The sequence below is a fragment of the Oryctolagus cuniculus genome, chromosome 10 (genome assembly GCF_964237555.1).
Source record: "Oryctolagus cuniculus chromosome 10, mOryCun1.1, whole genome shotgun sequence".
NCBI lineage: Eukaryota > Metazoa > Chordata > Mammalia > Lagomorpha > Leporidae > Oryctolagus > Oryctolagus cuniculus.
This window is the reverse complement of record NC_091441.1, coordinates 40,813,212-40,833,333: the sequence shown is the minus strand read 5'-3', so window position 1 is coordinate 40,833,333 and position 20,122 is coordinate 40,813,212. Positions and strand designations below refer to the sequence as shown.

The following is a 20,122-nucleotide window of genomic DNA, read 5'->3' as shown; positions in this document are numbered from 1 at the left end:
AGGCACGCATCAGCGCCTAAAAACCTCCTCACAATATGGCGAAGAGAGGACCCGGATTCGGTTTGCCTGATTTGATAGGACTTGTAAGAACCTGTGGCAACTCTAGCAAGTAGAGCAGAGTGTGTGCCGCGGGGCACCGAAGACAGGCGCGTATCAACGCCAAAAAATAAAAAGAAAGGGGGATCTGTGGGGAGCAATCCGGACTAGACTAAGTTACTGGAATTAAGACTTATTCTATGCATCTGCTCTCCCACAATATGGCGCTGGGAGAGAAGTAAACAGCTTCCGCACAGCTGCCTCCAGTTCAACCAATAAACTGTAGGACTTGCTCCTGATTGGAGAGCAGCGTACTCGGCGTGTGGGCAGCCGAGTTAGGATTGGCGGAGGAGGACTATAAAGGAGGAGAGAGACGGCATGCACCAGGAACATCTAAGGGGAACATCTAGCTGAAGGAACACCTGTGCAGCCCCCGAACAGAGCCGGCCGGCGGTGTGCCGCTCCCCTGCGGAAGTGGGGAATGCGGCCAGGGGGAACTGCCCTTCCACGGAGGTGGAAGGGATAGTAGCCAACCCGGGAAGAACCAGCAGCAAACCCGGGGAGGGCCGAGCAGACGAAAGAACAGCGCAGGGTCCTGTGTCGTTCCTCCACGAAGAGGGGGAGCGACATAATGGTGCCGTGACTCGGATATGAAGCCAAGGCAGGGTTTAGTGTCGTTCCTCCACGAAGAGGGGGAGCGACAGAACCTCCTTCCAGGTCTTCCACATGGGTAACAGGTACCCAAGTACTTAAGTCATCACCACTGTCTCCCAGGGTGTGCATCAGCAGGAAGCTGGAATCAGGAACTGAGCCAGGACTCGAACCTAGGCAACCTAACGTGGTAGGCAGGCATCCCAAGTGACAGACATCGTAACTGCTAGGCCAAACACCTGCCCCCTTATAGTTCTGATTGGACCCTACATCCCAAAAAAGTTAGTTTTTTTGTAGCAGTGATTTTTCTTCTGCATGACATCTGGAAACATGTATACACTTTTATGAATAAGGATAATCTCCCCTGATTTTGCAGCATCTACTCAGAATTTTTCTTAGGAAAAGTTAAAAAGCTATGACTGTGGATTTATGTGATAGGCAGACATGCTAGAACTATTCAGTCATTTCTCAGGTGGTTTTCATTCTAATTTTTTTTACACAGGTGCTTATACAAGTACATGCTGATTAATTTCTTTCATGGTTAGTACCTGTTGTACCGAATTCAGATTTCTTAGGAAATGAATAGGAGAAAGGGGGCATCACTGAGCTAGGCTATAAAGGGAAGGGTGAAGAGCAGAAGTTCTCAGGAATCTTGTTAATGCTACTTATTTAGGTTGATGCCTCTAAATTGGAACTGGCTTGAATTATGACCTTTGTGAATTGAGTCTTTTCAAGTTAATGCTTTATAACTAAGTGTTTATTCCTAACATATTAATTTTCAGGTTTTGATTGTAAAATAATCATCGATTGTTTACTATGTGCTGATCTGCTTTTTTCTGAGCATTTATGGAAAAGATGATCAATTTTGTCATGTTCTAATGAATTTTTTCTGGTAGTTTTAAAAATATTTGATTAACTCAAGATATGATAAAGGTATCTGGTTATAGTTGAATGATATTTTGTGTTAGTTCTTGCAGACACCAGAAAGATTGCATCTTTATTCATTTGGTAGAATAACTTTCCATTGAATTTTATTTTATTTGAAATTATACAGATGCGAAAACAATTTTTTAAACGGCTGATAAAATCCCTCTTTAACACTCTGTCCCCTTCCCCCCATCACCCCCCCACATCCATTGCTTATATGTAGGTGGAGTTTATTTCTTTTTAACTTATTATTTTTAAATATTTTTTAAATTTATATAAGATGAACAAATTTCATGTATTTCGAATATACAGATATGAAAGCATAATGATACTTCCCATCCTATCCTTTCTCCCACCTATGCTCCCATTCGCCCTTCTCCTTCCTTTCTTATTTTCTTTTTTCTTTTTACAATGACATATTTTCAGTTTATTTTATAACCACAAGGTTAAAAAAATCATAAATTATTATTAGAATTTTTAAAAAGATTATTTTATTTGAAAGGCAGAATTACAGAGATAGAAAGGGAGGGGCAAACAGAGAGATCTTCCATCTACTAGTTTACTCCCCAAATGGCTGCAATGGCTGGAGCTGGGCTGATCTGAATCCAGGAGCTTCTTCCGAGTCTCCCACATGGATGTGGGGTCCAAATACTTGGGCCATCTACCATTTTCCCAGGAGCGTTAGCAGGAAGCTGGGTTGGAAGTGGGGCAACTGGGACTTGAACTGGTCCTCATATGGAATGCTGGGCACCACATTAGCTTTTTCAAAAATGCTTTTCTGTATCTCTTTAGATAACCATGTGAGTTTTGTCCTTTATTCTGTTGTTAAGATGTATAGAATTAATTGATTTTTGAATGTTAAACCAACTTTGCATTCCTGGAATAAATCCCCATTGGTCATGACACATACTATTCTTTATATGTACCTGGATACTGTTTGCTAATATTTTTTTTAAAAAAGATTTATTTATTTGAAAAAGTTACAGAGAGGGAGGGTGGGGGAGAGAAAGAGAAAATGAATCTTCTATCTACTGGTTCACTCCCCGAATGGGTACCATGGCCAGGACTAGGCTAAGCCAAAACCAGACTTTCTTCAGAGTCTCCTGCGTGGGTATCAAAGCACTTGGGTCATTTTCCACTGATTTTCCCAGGCCATTAGCAGGGAGCTGGATCAAAAGTGGAGCAGCCAGAACACAAACCCATGTGGGATGCCAGAGCTGCAGGCAGTGGCTTTACTTCCTATACCACAGTCCCAGCCTTCTTTGCTAGTATTTTGTTGAGGAATTTTGCATCTGTGGTTAGTAGTTGTTACAGCCCTTCTGGTCATGGATTGCTGTATATATGATTTCTGATGTCACCTATTTTCTTTTAGGCATTGCATTTTAATGACAGTCAAATGTTAAAATTTACCAAGGGGAGAGTTAGGTTGATTTCACTGAAATATTTCTCAGTGATGAATCCATTCCTTTTCACCATGAAATTTCCTTTGCTTGAAAACAGCATGTTCCTTTTGTTTTGCCAGGTGTGCTGTAAAGTCTCTTACTTTTTTCTTCAAATCTTAATCTCCCAAATAGATGATATTAAATAGGGAGAGAAACTTGGTTGACCATTAATGGAGCTGTAATTCTCCCTGTAATAGAAACTTTGTTGACATAACCTTGCCCTTCACTTAGTGTAAAAGTGTCCATTCCTGGAGTATTTGGAAAAATATTAGAGGTATGCAAAGCCAAAAAAGAAATCTTGTGGGCGTAGCAGGTAAAGCTACCACCTGCAGTGCTGGCATCCCATATGGACCCCGGTTTGAGTCCTGTCTGCTCCACTTCCAATCCATCTCTCTGCTATGGCCTGGGAAAGCAGTAGAAAATGGCCAAAGTCCTTGGACCCCTGAACCCACATGGGAGACTCAGAGAAAGCTCCAGGCTCCTGGGTTTGGATTGGCCCAGCTCTGGCCATTACAGTCATTTGGGGAGTGAACCAGAGGGTAGAAGACCTCTCTCTCTCTCTCTCTCTCTGCCTCTGCCTCTCTATAACTGCCTTTCAAATAAGTAAATATATCTTTAAAAAAAAGAAATCTTATTCTAGAATATTAAATTTTTCCCTTTTTAAAAGATTTATTTATTTATTTGAGAGTCAGAGTTACACAGAGAGAGGAGAGGCAGAGAGAGAGAGAGAGAAAAAGAGAGAAGGAGAGAAGTCTTCCATCTGATGGTTCACTCCCCAGTTGGTTGCAATGGCCGGAACTGCGCCAATCTGAAGCCAGGATCCAGGAGCTTCTTCCAGGTCTCCCACGCGGGTGCAGGGGCCCAAGCACTTGGGCCATCTTCTACTGCTATCCCAGGCCATAGCATAGAGCTGGATCGGAAGTGGAGCTGTCGGGACTAGAACCGGCACCCATATGGGATGCCCGCACTTCAGGCCAGGATGTTAACCCACCATACCACAGCACTGGCCCCTCTAGAATATTAATTTTTCTAAAAAGTATAGAATAAGTGGTAGAACATTTTGCATTAAAACAGGTAAGACAGTTTTATGGAAGAAAGTTCAAAATGTGCAGGGATGTTTAAGCTAAAGTATAAGACTTTGAAGAAAGTCAGTATGCCTAACTCAATAATATTTTTGTATATATAATTTATTAGAAATATTATTGAACATAAATTAATAAGATGGGTATAACAGTGAATGTCAAATCTTGAGTTTCCTTTATTGGCAGATACTTCTGCATTTAAAGTCTGCATTAATAATCTTACTCATATTAACTATGCTAAGTTGCCACATGGAAGCCATGTGTATCTTTTGATAGGCCTAATTAAGAGTGCTGCTCTTTTTTTTTTTATATAGATTTATTTATTTACTAGAAAGTAAGAGTTACAGAGAGAGAAAAGGAGAGGCAGAAAGAGAGAGAGTTCTTCCATCTGCAGGTTGACTCCTTAATTGGCCACAATGGCTGGAGTTGCTCTGATCCGAAGCCAGGAGCCAGAAGCTTCTTCTGGGTCTCCCACGCAGGTGCAGGGGCCCAAGCATTTGGTCCATCTTCTATTGCTTTCCCAGGCCATAGCAGAGAGCTGGATGGGAAGTGGAGCTGCTGGGACTCAAACCAGGGTCCATATGGGATGCCAGCACTACAGGAGGTGGCTTTACCCACTAGGCCACAGAGCTGGCCCCTCTCTCTGTTCTTAATATAACTTGTTGGGGCCGGCGCCGTGGCTCATTTGGTTAATCCTCTGCCTGCAGTGCCGGCATCCCATATGGGCTCCAGGTTCTAATCCCAGTTGCTCCTCTTCCAGTCCAGCTCTCTGCTGTGGCCTGGGAGGGCAGTGGAGGATGGCCCAAGTGCTTGGGCTCCTGTACCTGCATGGGAGACCAGGAGGAAGCACCTGGCTTCTGGCTTCAGATCGGTGTAGCGCTAGCCATGGTGGCCATTTGGGGAGTGAACCAACAACAGAAGGAAGACCTTTCTTTCTGTCTCTCTGTTTCACTGTCTATAACTCTACCTGTCAAATAAATAAAAATTTAAATATATATATATATAACTTGTTAATTTTATAGCCTTCCAGAGCATAATAGTTACTAAAGGAGGGTCTAATCACAGCAGCATAAAGGAAATACCTTTATTAAAGACCTGCTTAATAATGTGCAACAAATATTTCAAACATATCCCAGAAACTAAATTTAGAAAGTAAATTTAGGGTGGGACACTTTATGTTTTGAATAAAGCCCATTGCAGACTCTGGCCTTATGAATTTACTTGTACCAACATTTTTGCCCTCACTGATTCCCCAGAGATTTTCTTGGATCTCCTCAAGACCACCAAGGCGAGTGAGTAAATGTTGATGTGCACCTGTTTTTTTCTGACACAGCCAGGCTTGAGATATAATCTCTATATTTATGTTGCGGTGAATTTGGTGTTCAGCTTTTATGTAACTGCTTTTGATAGTCCTGGAGCATTTCTTGATAAGCAAAGAAATCTCAGGTGCATTCAAAATTTTCATGACTTTTTTGAGTCAGATTGACACTACAGAAAATGTCTTTTGAGTCCCTTTAGGGTACCCTATAGTGAATAAACTTGGTGTGATTATTATTTTCCTACAGCAGGCATTCAGTAAATTATTTTAAATAAGTAAGTGAAAACAAGAGTCCTCTATCCACTTACAGATTTCCCTCTTCAGTCATATCTTCAAGATTTTACTAAACAGGGAAAGATTTTACTACCTATTTTCCCACCTTGACAGTGTTTATTCTTCCCTCACAGTCCATAGCATTGTTTATTTCATCTTCACTTTATGCAAAATCCTGAAGTTTCATGACTTCCTTTTTTTCACATTTATCTATTATCATTCCAATTTTCATATCTTTATATTTTTTAATATTTCTGTTATCTATTTTTCTTCTTCCTGGGAACATAGCTTTTGCCTTGATTATACTGCTATATGCCTCATACCCTGACCAAATCTTTGGTAATTTCTTTATGAATGCTTTCCATATTTTTAATGGCATATGTACGATAACATAATATTTATAATGTGGTCAAAGAAATTTAGACTTACAGCTTGAAGAAATTTTTAGAAATGTTTAGTCCGGGCTTTCCCTTTATGAATGAGAGTTCTGATGCCAAAGTTACTAAGAAGGATGTGAGTTAGCACATGCTTTGTTGTTTTTTTATTAAATTTTGAAAAGATTTGTTTATTATTTATTTGAAAGGAAGAGTCAGAGAGAGAGAGAGGAGGCAGAGATGGATCTTCCATCCGCTGGTTCACTCCTCAGTTGGCCACAATGGCCAGTGCTGAGCCAGACTGAAGCCAGGAGCCAGGAGTTTCATCTTGATCTCCCACGTGGATGCAGGGGCCCAAGGACTTGGACCATCCTCTGATGTTTTTCCAGTCCATTAACAGGGTTCTGGATTGGAAGTGGAGCAGCCATGACTCAGATTGGTACCCATATGAGATACTGGAGTCGCAACAGCTTTACACACTATGCCACAATGCTTGCCCTACACGTGTGCTTTAGAGTAGCCACAAGCAAGAAAGACATAATAACCTGGTAATAGAGAATAAATCCCAATCATATGTGTATTTGTGTTTGGTTGTTTGTATTCCTTGTATATATATCAGTCTTAGAGATTACCCTCTTAAAAAGAAGGATCTGGGTCCCATTCCTTGGCCTAGTATGCTAAACATACATGATATGGATTGGGACAATTCCAGTTGGAATTGGAAGCCAGGATAAACAAGAAGTAAGCCTGTTTTTTGAGAAGTGCTGTGTGCCATGTGCTTTCACAGAAATTATTGTAAAGACAAGATGCAGTGAACTCTTGAATGTTAAAAATTCTGATTTTCATTTATTTATTTCATTGGTTGTAATATACCAGAAAACAAACAAGAAAGAAAAGCCTATGGGATTCATATTAATTGAAAGTTGCTCTGGTATAGTATATTTAGTAGCTTAAAGAGAAGGTTTATATTCTATTTAGATTTTTTTTTTCACTGTGCACTTACTCCCCATGTAGGATCTCTGTCCTTAATGTGTGTGTGTGTGTTTTTTTTTTCAACATTTATTTAATGAACATACATTTTCAAAGTACAACATATGGATCACAATGGCTTCCTCCCCCCATACTTCCCTCCCACCCACAACCCTCCCCTTTCCTGCTCGCTTTCCATGCCTGAAATACTCTCATGGGCTTCTCAGCCAGATCCGAATGCCTTTAGGGCTGATTCTGAGGCCAGAGTGCTGTTTAGGACATCCGCCATTCTATAAGTCTGCTGTGCATCCCGCTTCCCATGTTGGATCATTCTCTCCCTTTTTGATTCTATCGGTTAGTATTATTCAGGCACTAGTCTTATTTATGTGATCCCTTTGACTCTTAGTCCTATCATTATGATCAATTGTGAACTGAAATTGATCACTGGGACTAGTGAGATGGCATTGGTACATGCCACCTTGATGGGATTGAATTGGAATCCCCTGGTATGTTTCTAACTCCACCGTTTGGGTCAAGTCAGCTTGAAGATTTCCCAAATTGTACATCTCTTCCCTCTCTTATTCCCACTCTTATATTTAACAGGGATCACTTGTCAGTTTAGTTTCAACACTTAAGAATAACTGTTATTAATTACAGAATTCAACCAATAGTATTAAGTAGAACAAACAAACAAACAAATACTAAGAGGGTAAAGTAAAATTGGCTGTGTGTATTTAGTAAAATATTTAATATATGTGTTGTGTGTTTCACTGACAGGATTTAAATAAAAGTAGGAAAAGTGTCTAAATCAAAACATTTATTTGCCAGTTTTGATAATGAAAAAATGAAACCTGTGCTATAAACATTGGAATATTTTCTACTCTCAATTATAATTCCTACATAGGAGTTTCCGTATTTTATGTTTCTGATAATTAGGAACATTCTTGATGTCAAAATTGCATACATGTTTTGTTACAAAGGTGAGGAACTTTGCCTTAAACAAAACAAAAACAAAAACAAATTTAGAGTATACCTGAAGAATTTCACTTACCTTTGGAGGAAATACAGTTTTGGTAAACTGGGCTGTAGGCATGTATTTAATTTTATTTGCTTAGGTGTTTTTAGTGTTCATTTTTGTATCCCTTTCAGAGTAAGTGAAGAAAAGGAAGTAACAGAAGAACGACTGAAAGCTGAGCAGGAAACATTTGAGAAGAAGATCCGGCAGTTAGAAGAACAGAATGAACTGATCATCAAAGAAAGGGAAGATATCCTTTTTGAAAGTCCTCTTTCTTAATGTGTGCAAAGTTTGACTCTTTCATGAAGAAAATGTGAACTCCAGAGAAATAATTGTTCTAATTTATAACGGGGAATAAATCTGCATGTGTTGCCATTTCCAGGCAATCAGAATGGCACTTCACAGCATGTGCCATTGCTTCCTTTGTGCTTGATAAGGCCATCCAGCTGTTCAGCTGCTGCTGTTATGCTGTGAAGCACATATTTTCAACTAAAAAAGACAATAAGAAATTGAACATTAAAATGTAGTGTGGGAACTTTATTAAATTCTGTTTCACTACTGTGATTGAGCCTGAACCCTCCTTTGGTATTGTCCCTAGCTAAAGCTTTGACAATCCTAAGGAATTCTGCTCTGAAATTTTAAAAAAATCCTTTGTTATGTATAGATGTGTTAATTGATGAGAGTTTATATTGCAGAACAAAACCCCCAAACCATTCTCAAGGGACAAATTGTTGGGTTTGGAGCTAGAGGGAGGGGGTGTGTGTAAATATGTACATATTGCATTGTTTGTAAGAATGTCAAGTGGAAACAGATATTTTAACTTAAAAGTTGTATGTGGAGGGGTCTGTGAATTGAAATAAGCTTATTTCAGCCATTCCTTTTGAATGGGTAGAATGACTTACCTTTGGGTGTTTTATGTAGTTGCATTGATAGAAAAATGACTGTCCCTAATGTTAAAAGAGTCGGTTCAAGGGCCGGCGCTGTCGCTCAATAGGCTAATCCTCCACCTAGCAGCGCCGGCACACCGTGTTCTATTCCTGGTCGGGGCACCAGATTCTGTCCTGGTTGCCCCTCTTCCAGGCCAGCCCTCTGCTGTGGCCTGGGAGTGCAATGGAGGATGACCCAAGTGCTTGGGCCCTGCGCCCCCATGGGAGACCAGGAGAAGCACCTGGCTCCTGCCTTCAGATCAGCGCGGTGCGCTGGCCGCATCGTGCCAGCCGCGGTGGCCATTGGAGGGTGAACCAACAGCAAAAGTAAGACCTTTCTCTCTGTCTCTCTCTCTCACTGTCCACTCTGCCTGTCAAAAAAAAAAAAAAAAAAAATAAAGAGTCAGTTCTGCCAGCTAAATCAGCATGTGAATGCTTGAAAGAATCCTTGTCCTTACTGGCAGTGTCATCATTAACTTGATTATTAATAATTACTTAAAATATTCTACAAGTATCAAAAATGGTCATAAACTGACAAAAACTATACTTTTGTGAATACTTAGAGAAACGGAAGCATAAAGATAAATTAATTAGGTTCAAAAACAAGACTATATATAGAAAGTGAATTGTGAATTTCTGTTTTCAAACAGTAGGAGTATATGACAGGAAATTAATCGGAATTCTCAGACTTGATTTGTTGAGTAGAACGTTAATAAGGCTTATTGACTCCATATTTCTAAAGCTGTTCAGTTATTTTGTTTTTATATCTCAGCATTTGGATAAATAATTATAGATCTTCTTTTTTCTCTCTCTCTTTGCCCACTTTGACTTTATTACCTAGGATGTCAGCCCTCAGGCTAGACTGTATTTTTCTTTCTGCTACTTTTCTAAGTTTAAGGAACACTGTTCAGTCAGAACTCAACAGCAAACTGTCCCTAGCACTTTCAAGAAGTGATAAGTTAGGAAGGCTTTTATTTGCAACAAAACATCGATTTACAGAGTCTGTTTTTTCTCACATAACAAAAGCTCTGCAGATAGATGGCCTCGGGCATTGATTCAGTACCTTAAAAGTCTTCAGTGCCAGCATCCATACAGTTCTCTTAGTTTTGTCTCATGATTGCTCCAGTTCTGAGCTTCACATTTGCATTAAGACAGGAAGAACAGGGCAAAGATTTCTGGCAGTGGCCACTCCTTCTCTTTTTTAAAATACACAAATACTTCCTCAGAGCACCCTGCCCCCAGCAGTCTGTCAGGACATTTATTGTCCTGAACTGTATTATATGGCTATGCTATGCTGCATGGAGGGTGAGAAAGTGAGCATATAGCTTGCCCAGCTTATAAAGTGGAAGAAGGGGATTGGGAATAAAGTCAGCTCCCAACCCTAGTCATAAAGGTAAGGGGAAATAGCATTCACTTTCTGTATAGAGAAGAGATGGTGATACTTTGATCTTCCTGGGACAAAAAAATATGTATAGCATCTTGAGGAACTGGGGTGAGTTGAGGAAAGAAGGTGAGTCAGATTGGCAATAGACAGTTTAGAAAGCCTGACCCAGTTAGAGTGAGTCCTTGTTTGTCTCATTATACTGTAAACTGTGTGACTATCTGGAAAAATAGAATCAAATTTTGGTGGACTTAACTTTGTGGGTTAAGATTATTTCTTTTCAATGCTGAAACATCTAAACTCAGTACAACTGGGAACCCAGTTTTTAGGTTTTCCCCATGATTTGGTCCAGGGATCCATGCACTATGGCTTTGAGCTGTAGGGTGCCAACCATATCTGTCACACCCTCTCCGGTGTGTGTTATCTATGGCTATTTTTGTTCCTACCACAGAATAGTTGCAACAAAGACCCTGTTGCAACTAAAGACCTAGCATGGAATATTTACTATCTGATCTTGTACAGAAAAAGTTTTGCTATCCATGATCTGTTTTAGGAGCTAAAATGTGGGTTCAGCGGGTTCAGTTGCTGCCTGCAACATAGCAACCCATATGAGCACTGGTTCAAGTCCTGACTGTTCTACTTTATATCTGGCTCCCTGCTAATGTCCCTGGGAAACCAGGGGAAGATGGCCCAAGTGATTAGGCCCCTTGCACCCATAGGAGAGACCTCGATGGAGTTCCTGGCTTTGGCCTTACCCAACACTGCCTGTTACAGCCATTTGGTGAGAGAACCAATGGATGGAAGATTTCTGTCTTTGTAACTCTGCCTTTTAGGTAAATAAATCTTTACCAAAACATAAAATAAAATAATAAAATAAAATAAAATATAAAATAGAAGGAAAAGGCATGTAAATAATGGTAAATATTTAGACTTGTGGCATAGTTAGACCTATTTTTCTTTTCTTTTTTTTTTTTTTTTTTAAAGATTTATTTATTTATTTGGAGCCGGCGCCGTGGCTCAATAGGCTAATCCTCCACCTTGCGGCGCTGGCACACCGGGTTCTAGTCCCGGTTGGGGCGCCGGATTCTGTCCCGGTTGCCCCTCTTCCAGGCCAGCTCTCTGCTATGGCCAGGGAGTGCAGTGGAGGATGGCCCAGGTGCTTGGGCCCTGCACCCCATGGGAGACCAGGAAAAGCACCTGGCTCCTGGCTCCTGCCAGGATCAGCGCGGTGCGCCGGCTGCAGCGGCGGCCATTGGAGAGTGAACCAACGGCAAAAAGGAAGACCTTTCTCTCTGTCTCTCTCTCTCACTGTCCACTCTGCCTGTCAAAAAAAAAAAAAAAAAAAAAAAAAAAAAAGATTTATTTATTTATTTGAAAGTCAGAGTTACACAGAGAGAGGAGAGGCAGAGAAAGAGAGAGATGTCTTCCATTTACTGGTTCACTCCACAATTGGCCGCAATGGCCGGAGCTGCGCCCATCCGAAGCCAGGAGACAGGAGCTTCTTCCAGGTCTCCCACATAGGTGTAAGGACCCAAAGGTGTGGGCCATCTTCTACTGCTTTCCCAGGCCATATCAGAGAGCTAGATTGGAAGTGTAGCAGCTGGGACTCGAACTTCTGCCCATATGGGATGCCAGCATTCCAGGCAATGGCTTTACCTGCTACCCCACAGTGCGGGCCCCAGACCTATTTTTCATATGGTAGAAAGAGATTGGGTGTGAGCATTTTTTCTTTATTGTGAATGAGGCCTTTTTTTTTTAAAAAGAAAATTATTTATTTATTTGAAAGAATTATAGAGAAAGAGAGAGATCTTCCATTTACTTATTTAACCCCCAAATGACTACAACAGCTGGGGCTGGGCCAGCCAAAGTCAGGAACCAGGAGCTTTATCTGGATCTCCCAGGTGGTTGCATGGGCCCAATTGCTTGGATTGTCTTCCTGCTGCTTTCCCAGGCACATTAGTAGAGAGCTGGATTGGAAGTGGAGCAGCTGGGACTCAAAACAGTGCCTACATGGGATGCCGACACCACAGGTGGCAGCTTCAGCTGCTGTGTCACAATGCTGGCCCCACGAATGAAGGTGGAAATAAATGTTAGACCATTAGCAGAAAGGTCTAGTAGGCATGATTTGTTTAAGTTTTTTTTTAGTCACCAAAGATAGATGGTGTATATATATATATATATATATACACACACACATACATACACACACACACACACACACACGTAACTTTATTGTCTGCAATGGGAGAAAAATGTTATGGTACAAAGCAGTGACATCCATGGTTTTTATTCTGAGTAGATGGTTCAGGTACAATCTCCTTTCCCAGAATAAACCTGTCAAAGGTTAATACAGATGATTTTCTAGTACATAAAAATCTATAAAACTTAGAAAGATAAAATGAGGCTATAATTTTAAAACAATGGTTTTAACTATAGACGCATTTACCTATCATACATGAATGATTCAGAGTCTTTCATATACAGGAAATCCGATAATTCCAACTCATTTTAAAGTTTGTTTCAGTGTGAGGAGCTCTATTCATGAACTGCGATTTTTGGAATTCTAAAGATGTGTGATACCAAATTGGTGGGCTTTTTGATTTAAAAGTTTTAATAATTTCACTTACTGATCAAGTATAAAAACACAAACCATTGCTTTACTACAAAATAAATTTTTACATGTTTGCATTAGGATAAAACTTTTGGAGGATTTGTTCATATAGAGAATTAAGTTCATTATTAAAACATCCAATGTGTTGGTCTTTGAACAAAAAAGTTTTCTTGAGAATTTAGCCATAAAAATTAATATGCTGACCGGCGCGGCGGCTCAATAGGGTAATCCTCTGCCTTGCGGCGCCGGCACACCGAGTTCTAGTTCCTGTCGGGGCGCTGGATTCTGTCCCGGTTGCTCCTCTTCCAGTCCAGCTCTCTGCTGTGGCCCGGGAGTGCAGTGGAGGATGGCCCAAGTCCTTGGGCCCGGTACCCCATGGGAGACCAGGAGAAGCACCTGGCTCCTGGCTTCAGATCAGCGCGGTGCACCGGCCGCAGCGCGCTGGCCTCAGCGGCCATTGGAGGGTGAACCAACGGTAAAGGAAAACCTTTCTCCCTGTCTCTCTCTCTCTCTCTGTCCACTCTGCCTGCCAAAAAAAAAAAAAAAAAAAAAAAAAAAAAAAAAAAAAAGAAAGAAAGAAAGAAAGAAAGAAAAATGAATATGCTATTTACGAAGCTAACCAATGTGATGAACCTCGTCAATGTTTGGCTTGCCGAATGATTATGACAGGAGAGAAATTTGAAGCTTAAATTGTCCAATGATTCTGAAATATATTAACATGTAGAAATATAAGACGTAGAAGGTGTAGCCATTAGAAAACTTGATTGATATTTGAACTAACTAGGTTTCTAGAGTATACAGCTCAGATCAAGAGGACTATCAAAAGCTTGCAGAAGGAAAGTCTAATGTTTGCTGACTTGCTATTTTATACTCGCTGGTATAGCAAGGGAGGTGACAGTCATGAAAACACTGTGGACTTTAAAGTCAGAAATCCCCTTTCAGCCCTGGCTGGCTGAATAACTCAACTTCTCTGAGTCTCTCTCTTTTTTTTTTTTTTTCCATCTATAATATTTAGGTAATGAATAATACTTTCTTTACTGGTCTGTTGAAATTTGACTGATTCTTTGCATTTTGTATATAAGAACTTAGCAGGGTCTTGCACTTAATAGGCATGAATAAAAGATAGCAATTCCCATCTTGACTGCTATTAATATGGATGAAGGATAAGAAGACTAGCCCCTCTGCATTTCAATTGTGTGCCTTTTTTCACTAGGGTTTTGATGGTTTTCATTAGGTTATGCAAGTGCTTGGGCTGGTTACAGACCCAGTAGGAAAGTGAGATCTATCTGTTCCCTGCTTTATCTTCCAATATCTGAGGAAAAGGAAGGCTCTCTGTACCATATACCCTGTTGTTTGCTCGTTGGGAGGAAACCAGATTTAAATTTCCTCTCCTAGAGACCAGAATGATAGAGATATTTGTGGTTTTTTCTCCTTTTTGTCTAGTTCCATTATTTTTCCTGTTTGGTACTAAGAAAGCTGATATTATTTAGTGGTACTTCTGGCTCCCAGGCTTGAGCCCATTACATAAGTGGTCATTTTAGAAACTTTTAGGAAGGAAGATTTTTAAAGGAACCAACTGTTGTCTTTTTGAGAAATGTTGTAGAATGGCTCAGATATCTCAGTGCTGAAAATGGGTTAGAGGAAATCACAAGAATTTTATCTAGCTATCTTTAAAAAACTCATTGGTTCTGAGTACGTAAGAGGTATTTAAAACTTTCTATTAACTTTACATCTGACTTCTACTATAAAGGAGCCAGTTTACCATGATCTGCTGTCATCATCGCTTAGACTTTTTAAAAGAATACAAATCATCCTGTAGACAGTGCTGTCTATCATATATTTGGGGTAGAATGGTGGTGGGAGGGCAGGGGATAGGAAAGAAAAGTTGAAATAAGTTTTAAGAGAAAGAGCATGGGTTTCAAGAGAAAGGATTCTCCATTGTTGCTCCTCCTGACTCTTCATAAGGAAAGGGAGGAGATTTTCTAGTCTTCAAAATAGTTGTAGAGAATTAAAAATCTTAAATACTGAAAATGAAGAAGACTATATAGGGAACAGAAAAAAGATTTGGAAGAAGAAAAGGTGTAGGTATATTAATATAGGAAAGTATGTTGCCAGACACCTTATCAGCTTTGATGAATTTTAACCTTTTGTTTTGAATAAATATTAGGCTCCTGTTTGCAGGTTTGCAAATTGAATTATTTAGTGATAAACTGTGTTCTGTGTACTTGGCTATAACTACTTTATTCCACTTAACAAGCCCTAGAATATACTGTTTTACTAATCTGAGCATTATCTTTCATATTGTAGGATTTCTACTAGTTAGAGGTCATTTTATTTATGATGCTGTATAAATTTAGCAGGTTTTGGACCATTGTTATTGTAAGTTGTCCTAGAATGTGATTTAAGTCAGAATAATAGATGAAGTAAATTTCCATTTGTATTGAAGGGAGATATTGTGCTTAAGGAAAGAATCGGTTGTTACTAGTTTTGTTGCTGTCAATTTTTTTTTTTAAAGATTTACTGGTTTATTCAAAAGTCAGTTACAGAGAGAGGGAAAGAGAGTGTGAGAGAGATCTTCCATCTGCTGGTTCACTCCCCAAATGGCTGCAGTGGCCAGGCCTAAGCCAGCCCAAAGCCAGAAGCCAGGAACTCCATCTGAATCTCCCTCATGGGTGGCAGGAGCCCAAGCACTTGGGCCATCTTCCACTACTTTCCCAGGGCATTGGCAGGGAACTGGATCAGAAGTGGAGCAGCCAGAACTCCAGCTTGCACTCACATGGGGTGCTGATGTTTCATGCAGCGGCTTAACTAGCAATGCCACAATGCCAGTCTGTAAACTATTCTTAAAGATATTTTTCTCTTAAAAATATTTAGATATTAATGCTAACTGCAAAGAGGAATTGATGAGAAGTGTTTGTGTAAAATTTTTAGATTATATAAATTTATCCATATGCTTAATTCTATTTCAATAAGAGCCTTTAGTGGTTAAGTTACTCTTTCATAATGAGTTATATTTACACTTTGCTTTTCTAGACACATCCAGGAAATGAGAATAAACAGAAGTATTCCTTATGTGCTCTGGTCCCCATATGTGCATTTTTTCTTACATCAGAGTTCCAGAGGCTGTCATATGGGCAACAGTAAATTCATTGTCTGGTATATAGATTTTTAAGTCTGTTGCTGATTTAAACAGAAAATTAGAAGTAGGGATTTGAACTACTCTGAGAATATTAAAGCTGACAGAGTTGGCAGAAAAGCTGTTAAAACTGTATCAGGGCCGGTGCCGCGGCTCAATAGGCTAATCCTGCGCCTAGTGGCGCTGGCACACCGGGTTCTAGTCCCGGTCGGGGCGCCGGATTCTGTCCCAGTTGTCCCTCTTCCAGGCCAGCTCTCTGCTGTGGCCCGGGAAGGCAGTGGAGGATGGCCCAAGTGCTTGGGCCCTGCACCCCATGGGAGACCAGGAGAAGCACCTGGCTCCTGCCTTCGGATCAGTGCGGTGCGCCGGCCGCAGCGCACTGGCCGTGGCGGCCATTGGAGGGTGAACCAACGGCAAAGGAAGACCTTTCTCTCTGTCTCTCTCACTATCCACTCTGCCTGTCAAAACAAAACAAAACAAAACAAAATAAAAAAACCGTATCAGAGGGCCGGGTGTTGCGGTGCAGTGTTTAAGCCACTACTTGGGACATCCACATCCCATATGGGAGTGCCTGAGTGTGAGTGTGAATTCCACGTGCACTTCCTATTAATATGCAACATGGATGGCTCAAGTACTTGGGTCTTTGCTACCTTTGTGGGAGACCCAGATGAAGATCCTGACTCCTGGCTTCAGCCTGGCCAAGCCCTCAGTGTTGCAGACATTTGGGGAGTGAACTATCAGGAAATTTCTCTTCTTCTTTTCTCCCTTCCCTCCCTTCTATGCCTTCAAATAAATAAAAATAAATAATAATCATTTAATAAAAATAAAAGCCATGTTAGAACTGAATGTGTACAGCAGTCTAGAACTCTACTCACATAGATACTAAAGCACAGTGTAGGATATAATAATGATGATGATTGTGAAAAGGCAAGGTAACATTGAATTATTTTTATCCTGTTAGTTTTTATTACTGCTAGTACTTCTGTTAATAAGACATCTTTAACTTATGTATTGATTTTTTATTTACAGAGCACATTCACTTTTAGGTTTTTAATTTCCATAATCTGGTTAGGTTAGGTGGGGCAGATACCCTTACCCTCGTTTACAGGTGAAGATACAGTTTGGGAGGTTTGAAAGAGTCCATTACAGAACAAGAGGGAAGTGTTTTGACACCAAGTGTTTTGCTTTTTCCATTCTTTCAAATTATTTCTGCACTGATGAAGGATGGAGATATCCACCAGCCTTAGCTTCTAGACTGCTTTAAAGGTAAAGCACAATTTTATAAAAATTTATAATATACCTCACATATTTTTCACTCAAAGTTGGTTAAATATTTTTTTTGGTGCTCAAGAGAATGTGTAAAGATTACCCTAAGTTATCTAGAAATCCAGTCTGTAGAATATTCCAGTGATTTTCTTGTGTTTTTGACTTCTCTATGCAGTCACGAAGTCTTTCTCCTTTTCCTTGGGAAACATTGTTCTGAGCCAGTTGTCTTTCATTGTTTTCACTGCCAGCTCACTGCATTCCTGGCATGCTGTATCATGTCCTTGTGTTCTGTTTTCATTCTTTCCAACTGTCCTTTGAGTTCATTCCATCACTGCTGACAGATTGCTCTTTTCGAACCATTATTTTTATTACATAACTTGGCTTCTTAATACCTTTCTGTAGCTTCTTGTGGCCTAAAACATCAAAAGTATATTCTTTTATTTTAAAGATTATTTATTTGAAAGAGTTAGAGAGGAGATGCACAGATTGAGATAGAGAGAGAGAGGCCTTCCATCCACTGGTTCACTCTCTAGATGGCTGCAATGGCCAGAGCTGCGCCAATCCGAACCCAGGAGCCAGGAGCTTCTTCCAGGTCTCCCATGTGAGTGCAGGGGCCCAAGGACTTGGGCCATCTTCTACTGCTTTCCCAGGCCATAGCAGAGAGCTGGATTGGAGGTAGAGCAGCCGGGTCTCGAACTGGCGCCTGTATGGGATCCTGGCACTGCAGACAGTGGTTTTACCTGCTATGCCACAGCACCAGCCCCAAAAGCATATTCTTGAGTATAGCATTCAAGTCTTTCATTACTAGTGTCAAAGAGCATATATGGTCTACCTTTATACAACCAGCCTGGAAAGTCTCATTGGTTTTTGCTACTTAGAATTTATTTCTATTTCTTTGTCATTGTTCTTTTACTTGATTTTTTTCTTCAAGAGAGGGGGAAAGACAGAGATCAAGGTCTTCCACTGTAAGTTCACTTCCCAAATGGTGCAATAGCCAAAGCTAGGCTGATTTTAAGCCAATAGCCAGGAGCTGCTTCTGGGTTTCCCATGAGGGAGCAGGGGCCCAAGCGCATGGGCCATCTTCTACTGCATTCCCAGGCCATAGCACAGAACTGGACCAGAAGAGGAACAGCCAAGACACAAATTGGCACCCATATGGGATGTTGGTACTGCAGGTGGAGACTTAGCCCACTATGCCATGGCATCAACCCACTTGTGCTTCTTTTTATGATGTTTAAGGCAACTCTGGATCCCTAGCATTGAAAGTACTTGAATTTTGAGTAAGAAACAGATCAGAATCTCAATAATCCTATCTTTGTCTACTTGCACCCTCACAACTTTAGAGGAGTCACTGAATGCAGAAGTATCTCAAAGCCATTTTAGAAGGGTAAGTCAACTTGAAGTGATGTTAGCCTGGAGTAGGGGTGAGAAAGTGACAATTGTGAAGAAAAAGAGGTATTTTCTAGCCAGAGAGGCAACTGTACTTAAAAGAATATTTTTTGGTTTGTTGCAAGGCTGGAAGAGATTTTTGAGATCTGTTTACGTCTTCTGGTACCTCTCCTGATTTTTTAGGATTGTTCTGTGAGAATGAAACAAATGTTTTAAAAATTCTGATACATTTACCTAACTGCTAACCCTTTCATTGTTGGAAGTATTGTGAGAGATTGAGCTTTTTATTTTTAGCTCCTCTGACCTCTATCCTGGGCTTAGCAAGATTTTTTTGTTGATTTACTTGTTGTGTTTATATTTGTTGTGGACTAAATTATGTCTGCCTCTTCCCCATCTTCCTCACTGCCCTCCCTCTAGATTCATTTCTTGAATCTCTAATCACCAATGTGACTGTAATTTAAAGAGGGTTTGGGATGTAAATGCTAAAAGAGGTTATAATGGTGAGGCCCTAATCCAGTGTCTGTGGCCATGTAAGAAGAGGTGGCAGCGAACCATGTGAGGAGGTTGCAAGAAAGCAGCCATCTTTGAAAGCCCTTATCAGAAACTGAACTCTTCCAGACCTTGATGTTGGACTTTCCAGCCTCCATAACTGTGAAAAAATGAATTGTGCTGTTTAAACCACCTACTCAGTCTGTAGTATTTTGTTACTGCAGCCTGAGCAGACCAATACCGTATTTAACATGCACTAAGTTCTTTGCTATTTTTTATTTTAGGTATAAGTCAAAAAGGTTTTTTGTCATTTGTAGAAATACAGTGCTTCTAAACTTTCATGTGTTTTCAGATATTCTCTAATTATTTGTTCTTTATTCTCCTGGTTGTGTGTTAATGTACATTTCAAAAATAATTTTTACATTACTTGTATTTTTAAAAAATATTTATTTACTTGTTTGAAAGGAGAGAAAGACAAAGGCAGACAGACACACACCCACACACACCCACTCATATACATAATATTTTAAATGAGCCATTGCCTGGTTCACTTCCCAAATGCTGACAACATCCATGGCTGGGCCATGCCAAAGCCAGGAGCCCAGGACTCAGTCCAGGTCTCCCACTTGGGTGGCAGGGACCCAACTACTTGAGATACCACTGGTTGCTTTTTACAGGGTACGTTAGCAGGAAGCTGCAATCAGAAGGGAAGCAGAGATTTTATCCCAGACATTCCATGTGATGTAGGCAACTTAACAACTATCCTGGAGATTTACCTCTGTATTGTTTTTACATGAGATTTACTTTTAGGGATATGTCTCTCTCTGCCTTGTTGTC

General features: G+C 40.4%; 1 protein-coding gene across 2 annotated transcripts in view; it reads left to right on the top strand.

The window, feature by feature from the left end:
- Nucleotides 1-20,122, top strand: part of KIAA1328 (KIAA1328 ortholog) — a 348,132-nt gene that overhangs the window by 37,053 nt on the left and 290,957 nt on the right. For both annotated transcript variants that reach the window (XM_017344119.3, XM_002713504.5), the window contains exon 5: nt 8,222-8,337. In XM_017344119.3, coding sequence (XP_017199608.3) covers nt 8,222-8,337 — 116 coding nt within the window. The remainder of the gene's footprint in view (nt 1-8,221; nt 8,338-20,122) is intronic.